At 35.0% G+C, this 6,735-nt stretch overlaps 1 protein-coding gene across 1 annotated transcript; it reads right to left on the bottom strand.

The window, feature by feature from the left end:
- Positions 1-5,498: 5,498 nt before the first annotated feature.
- On the bottom strand, positions 5,499-6,443 carry LOC110301919 (olfactory receptor 145-like). Its single transcript, XM_021172639.1, has one exon. The coding sequence runs from the start codon at positions 6,441-6,443 to the stop codon at positions 5,499-5,501; it is 945 nt and encodes a 314-aa protein (XP_021028298.1).
- Positions 6,444-6,735: the final 292 nt, after the last annotated feature.

Raw genomic sequence — 6,735 nt, 5'->3', positions numbered from 1 at the left:
TAGAAAAAAAAAAAAAGACCAATTGTTTGTTGGGTTTATTGTTGGGTTGGTTGGTTGGTGGGTTGGTTGGTTGGTTGGTTGCTTGGTTGGATGAATGGTTTTGATAACACAGTCTCCTTACATAACAATACTGAGTTGGAACTCACTATGCAGGTCAGGAAGGCCTTGAACTTGGTGATTTTCATGCCTCAGATGCCAATCTGTAGGATTACATTACATGTCACCACAACTGGCAGTATTTTTATTCATTTATTTATTTGCTTGTTTCTTTTGTTTGTATGTATATTTGTTTGCTTTCTCTGTATAGGCTCTTAAGAACATAAAGTAGCTGAGCCTGGTGATACATCCCTATAATACTAGCAAGTGTAGATACTAAGTTCAAGACCTATGCAGACTCCATAAAGTGATTATAGTCAGCATACTTTGAGAACTTGTTTCAAATACAAAAGTAAAAATAGGAATGGTTATATATAGTGCAATGATGAAGCAATTCATAGCATAAAAGTCCTGTCTTTAACAGGGGGCACATAAAGCTTGAAAATTGTATTTTTAACCAATGTATCAATTGCTTAATTCTAACATAAAAATTCATTAAATAATGCAACTTTATAGATGGCTTGAACAAGTAGAGATGATTTTCTTGTAGCTCTGGAGGCTAAAAGTCCATCATTAATTGTGGGTTCTGTTACTTCTAAGACTTCTTTATTTGGTTTACAGATGCCTGTGCTTTTGCTGCGTTCTCACCTGGTTCTTCCTATGTGTATGCTCATTCTGGATCTATATCTGTTCTCATTTTATTATAAGGACACTAGTAAGTTTGGCTTAAGGCCCATCTTAACATCACAAATTTACTTATATGAGTCTTAAATGGTTACCATCCTTAAGAGCCCAGTACTGTGATTGTCAGTCCACTGTCCTGGAGAATGGGGCACCTACAATAACTCCTGCAGGAACATACCTACATGTTAACCACTATTCTGCAAGAAAGTGAAGACAGTGTGGACCTGCACTACGACAGAAATACCATGATATGTGAGACTCAACATTGTGTTTCATATCATAAAGAGACAAAAAAGAAGCTGTCAACCTAATGCATGAAATCACAAACTGCTTAGAATTTTATTGAAAGGATTAAATCATATGTACATGTACAATCCTATTTTGCAGATGGCTCAACAATTTATACTGTCCTCAGAAAGAAGTCCTTAAATATATACATTAGCCTGTGCTTGAGTCTCAGACACAATGACCTAATATGTATGACTACTGGTTACCTTGATTTCTTGGGTATTATTGATTTTCATTAAATTAGCAAATAAGTAAATATTTAAGAATGGTACTATTTCTTCAATAAAATCTGTTCAAAATGAACTCATGAGACCTGGTGCTTGTCTAGCATGAGAATAGGCTACATTCAATCCCAATAGTACAAAAAAAAGTATATTCCCTTAACTATTTTTTCATTTTTTTATTTTTTTAATTAGGTATTTTCTTCATTTACATTTCCAATGCTACCCCCAAAAGTCCCTCAAACCCTCCCCCCACTCCCCCCCTCTACTCCCACTTCTTGGCCCTGGCATTCCCCTGTACTGAGGCATATAAAGTTTGCAAGACCAATGGGCCTCTCTTTCCACTGATGGCCGACTAGGTCAACTTCTGATACTTATGCAGCTAGAGACACGAGCTCCTGGGGATACTGGTTAGTTCATGTTGCTGTTCCACCTATAGGGTTTCAGACCCCTTTAGCTCCATGGGTACTTTCTCTGGCTCCTCCATCGGGGACCCTGTGATCCATCCAATAGCTGACTGTGAGCATCCACTTCTGTGTTTGCAAGGCCCTGGCATAGGCTCACAAGAGACAGCTATATCAGGGTCCTTTCAGCAAAATCTTGCTAGTGTTTGATACAATTTGCAAAACACATTAAACTCAAGAAGAACAAAGACGAAAATGTGGACACTTTGCTCTTTCTTAGAAATGGGAACAAAACACCCATGGAAGGAGTTACAGAGACAAAGATTGGAGCTGAGATGAAAGGATGAACCATCTAGTGACTGCCATACCCGGGGATCCATCCCATATTTTTTAATGTTGTTTTTTTCTCCATATGTTGATTCCTATGTTTTATATGTGCCAAATTATATTTGCATTCTATATTATAGTTCAAATTGATCTTACAACTTTTAACAATACATATGGATCTTACATGAATATCTATAGATCGTAAATGCTCCTGAATTAATTCAAAGTATGTATTAACAGAAATTCTTCCCTAAATCCATTGCAGTAACTCTAAAACCAATACCTATAATCATGTGCTTACACAGACACTACTACTTGCAGCTATGTTGCAACTACTAGCAGATCATCATCAACCTGAAGTTTACAGGTTTACAGTCAAATGTTGTAAAGAATGGAGTAGTGGTGCATGCATACAATCTCAGTACTCAAAAGATAAAGTCAAGAGGATCATCATAGCTCACCCCACCCCTACCCCCGGGCTGCACACCTTAATCTTTCTCAAGGCAAAGAAAGACATAAATCAGCAGTGAAAGGCTATTGAGTATCAAAGAAATGTTGAGCATGAGAAGTTATATGAGAAAAGAACATGTTTATGTATCTGTAATATGACAGTATATAGCGTTTTAAATGTGCATCATTTATTTCATGTGTACCACAACGTTTTATTATTAGCTGTCCATAATCTAAGACTGAGAAAACAAGAGTCAAAATCTACAGAATCCAGACTCAAACCCAAACCCATTACACTGTTGTTTAGATTTGACACAACTAAATGAGGACACAAAGAAATGAGATCAAGGGATTCCCAACTAACACCTATTGCTGTTTCAGCTGACACTGAGCAAACATTGATCCACTTTCTCCTATGTTTATCATTAGACAGTAAGACAAGAAGCATTATCCTGTCTACTGGACAAGAAAAGTTTTTCTTTAAGTTTTTTGTTTTATGAATTGTACTACAAATTGTTCATGGGACCTAGATTATTTATAAATGAGCATAGATTGAACTTCAGAATAAAAGAGAAGAAAGAAAAGGCTTTCTGTTGTTTGTTTGATATCACCAAGAGTTTTATTGTGCTAGTTTGCATCCATTATTTTCCCTTGCAATGTCTCTGTTCAACTCCATATTAATTATTCTTCACACTCATATGAACATCCTTTGACTTAGCCTTCTCCCATACCATTCATCTATTTCCCAAAACAATTCCTATTCATCTTCAAGATTGTTGTAGCCTCTAAAATTCTACTAGGCTTATCTTTCTGCCTAGATATTCTGTAGGCCAAGCTGTATTCAGCCAAGTTATCTGCCACCTCCTCAGAAAGAGAGCCTCCTAACAGCCAGCACAAAAACATAGGACAGTTAGTCTCAGTAGTTACATTCCTCCAGGGCATTTTGTATCATTTTTTCCATACAAATTCACAGACACAAACACTATTCTTTTTTAAACAACTTACAGGTTTGTACCATTATGAGATCATAAGTATCATTAGCCTTCTAAACAATATATTTTACTATTGAACCAAAATCTAGATATTTTGTTGTCTAAAATAAGATAGGCCCTCAGTTTATATTTGATTTTAAATAAACTCCATCATTATATATAGAAACTTTATGACATAATGAAAAGAAAATCATAAAAGGGAAAATACCAAGTGCTAATAAATAGTGGTAATGTAATTTATTTGAGGAAAAAAACAAGATACCTTTAACAATAACTAGTAAACTTGCTTAGTCAAATTCTTTGCAATGAAGACATGGAAGGTCCTTATATTCACATGCCCACCCTAAGGTCCATAAAGGAAAAACCTAATATAGGTTCCCTGTATCCTGAATGACCTAACCGATTGTTCACAGCAAACTCATCAATTTCAGTTTACCAAACTTAGATTATAGAGAAAAGACAAGAGTGAATAGGGCATTTTCCCTCCAACCTTCATCTTTTGGAGAAACGAATGACCCTTTTAAAATGAAATCTACAAATATTCCCAGAGAGTTATTGACTGAATAAATCAGACTATTTTTCTCTAAGATTACTGAAATCAGTATCTCTATGGAAGTGCAACATAGTATTTCTAGATGTACTCTAATCAAACATACTACCATTGTGCTTATGATGTAGCTCAATGAAAAAAATTTAGCATTAAAGAAATGAATAAACACCCTAAAACACACACACAGCTAAAATATATTTTTAAAAGTACATTTAAAAAAATATCATGATTTTACCATTTCTGTGTATAATATCATTGAGTATTTTCAACTTAAATTCTTGTGATTTTTAAGACTACAGTTTACTATACAGGTAGATTACTGCAAAATGTATTTGTTAAATTTTCAATACTGAAAAGAGATAATATAAGATTTTGGAAAATTACAAAATAACCTATTCTCTCTTCACTTAAAGGATAGTGGATCAATCATCTGAAACTGCCTTTACTTCTGAATATTTCTTTTTTTTTACTTTGTAGCTGACATTATTTTAAGTAACATTGGTTTGACTAAAATAATAAGATGAAGACAGTCATTAGTAATTGTTGGCAATAAGAAGCTATGTTTGAATTCTCAGTTCTAAAACTCCTATAGAGCAAAATATCAATACTTATTATTTTGCTATCAAAATTACTGACAGTCCCATTTCATTAAAGTAGCAACAGATACAAATAACTCTCATCACTATTAGGGTTGAAAATCATCTAGAAATTACCACCAGAATAAAGGTAAAAGAAGTAAATTACATAACTATATATGAAATAAGAGGGACTAGGAAAAGTTGAAATATTATTAAATCTAAGCATTGCCCACAGAACCTGGTGAGGTATGAGATGAACATGTACAACATATTGAATAATTATTAATATGCTTGAGCTTCAAAACAAAATTAAACATGAAAATAAAATACATAAAAATAAAATTATGTATCTTCAGTGAAACTCTCATAGCATTCTAATTATTCTTGTCAACATTTTCCAAGATTGTTGTACATTATTTGCATTTTTTCCTTTTCAGGCAGATCTGGGACATGTTTAATTAATTACATAAACCTTATTTGCCAATTACATATCACAATAAACCAATATGCCTTGTGAGACTTTTCTTAAAGAGACATTAGCACACATAATTTATGCCACATGGGGCACCAATGATAGACAAAAGAAATGATTTTAAGTCTAGCCTTGTGAATCAATGAGATTAATAAAGTCATTCTGAGGAATTGGTGAAATTTTATCCATAATTTACTGAATTTTACACAATATTACATAATTTTGATTCTATAATATTCTGACCATTATTTGGATTATTTGGATTTGGAGTGCTTTTACTCATTTTTGCCATTGAAGCTTTTCAAAACTGGTTCAAATCCAGGGCCTTATGCTTATAAACAAATGCTCTCATACTGAGTTATTCATTCAGTCCTCTCCATTATTGTAAATCTGATATACCATAAGGGTTTCCTCTCATATCAAACACAGATTCTTCTTAGATAAGCATTCTTTTCTTCAAAGTTTGTCTCAGTGCAATGTGGACATCCTTATTCCTTAAACTATAAATAAAAGGATTCAACATTGGGCCCACAATGGTGTAAAATATGGTAGATATTTTATCATCATCCACTGATGCACTAGAAGGTTTAAGATACATGAATGCTGAAGCTCCATAGAAAAGAGAAACAGCTATGAAATGGGAGCCACAGGTCCTGAAGGCTTTTGACCTACCTTCTGCAGAATGGATGCTGAGGATGTTGGAAAGGATCAAGGTGTAAGAAATAAAAATAGTCAATGTGGGAACTATGACATTGACACCCACAACAATGAAAACTACCAGTTCATTGATGTAGGTGCTTGTGCAGGACAGCTTCAGGAGAGGGGGTATGTCACACATGTAATGATTAATGATGTGGCCTTCACAGAAGGTGAGTCTCAGCATGCAAACAATGTGGGCTATGGCACCCACAAGCCCCATCACATACATCCCCACTGTCATCAAGAGGCAGACCTGATGGGACATGGTGACCTGGTAAAGCAGNGGCTTACAGATGGCAGCATATCTGTCATAGGCCATTGCTGTCAAAATGTAGCATTCATCAATAACAAAGAAGCAGAAGAAAAAGAGCTGAGTCATACACTCTGCATGAGAGATGATGTTTTGCTTCACAAAACCCACCAGCATTTTGGGTGTTATGACAGTGGAGTAGCAGAAATCAATAAAGGAAAGGTTGAAGAGAAAATAGTACATGGGGGTGTGCAGATGAGGATTCAAAACAATCAGAATAATCAATCCCAGGTTCCCCACCATGGAGACCACATAGATTCCCAAGAAGAGGAAAAAGAGAGGCATCTGGAGCTCTGGCTGCTGTGTTAAGCCCAGCAGGATAAACTCCTTCACAGAAGAGTCATTGCTGAAGGCCATTCTTCCCAATGTCATGTCTAAGTGAGAATAGTAAAAATAGTAACATTAGAATAAAATCCCAGCCCTCTCCCACCAACATCCTTAAAATGACACAAAGAACCATCATGGAAGAATACAAGTAACCCCATCCTTGTTGGCACTGGTTTTCAATATCTAAATGGCTTATTGTATAAAACAAAATATATAAAGACAAACCACTTCTTTGAGAATATTATTCAGGGAACCAATGATTACTTTTGCTTCTGTAGCATCTTTGTTCTCCTTCTACAATGACATTTACCTTCCAAGTGATAATCTCATAAGAAGG

Source organism: Mus caroli, chromosome 9 (assembly GCF_900094665.2).
Source record: "Mus caroli chromosome 9, CAROLI_EIJ_v1.1, whole genome shotgun sequence".
NCBI classification, from domain to species: Eukaryota; Metazoa; Chordata; class Mammalia; order Rodentia; family Muridae; genus Mus; species Mus caroli.
Note: the sequence above shows the minus strand (reverse complement) of the source record. Positions and strands in the feature narration are given on the sequence as shown.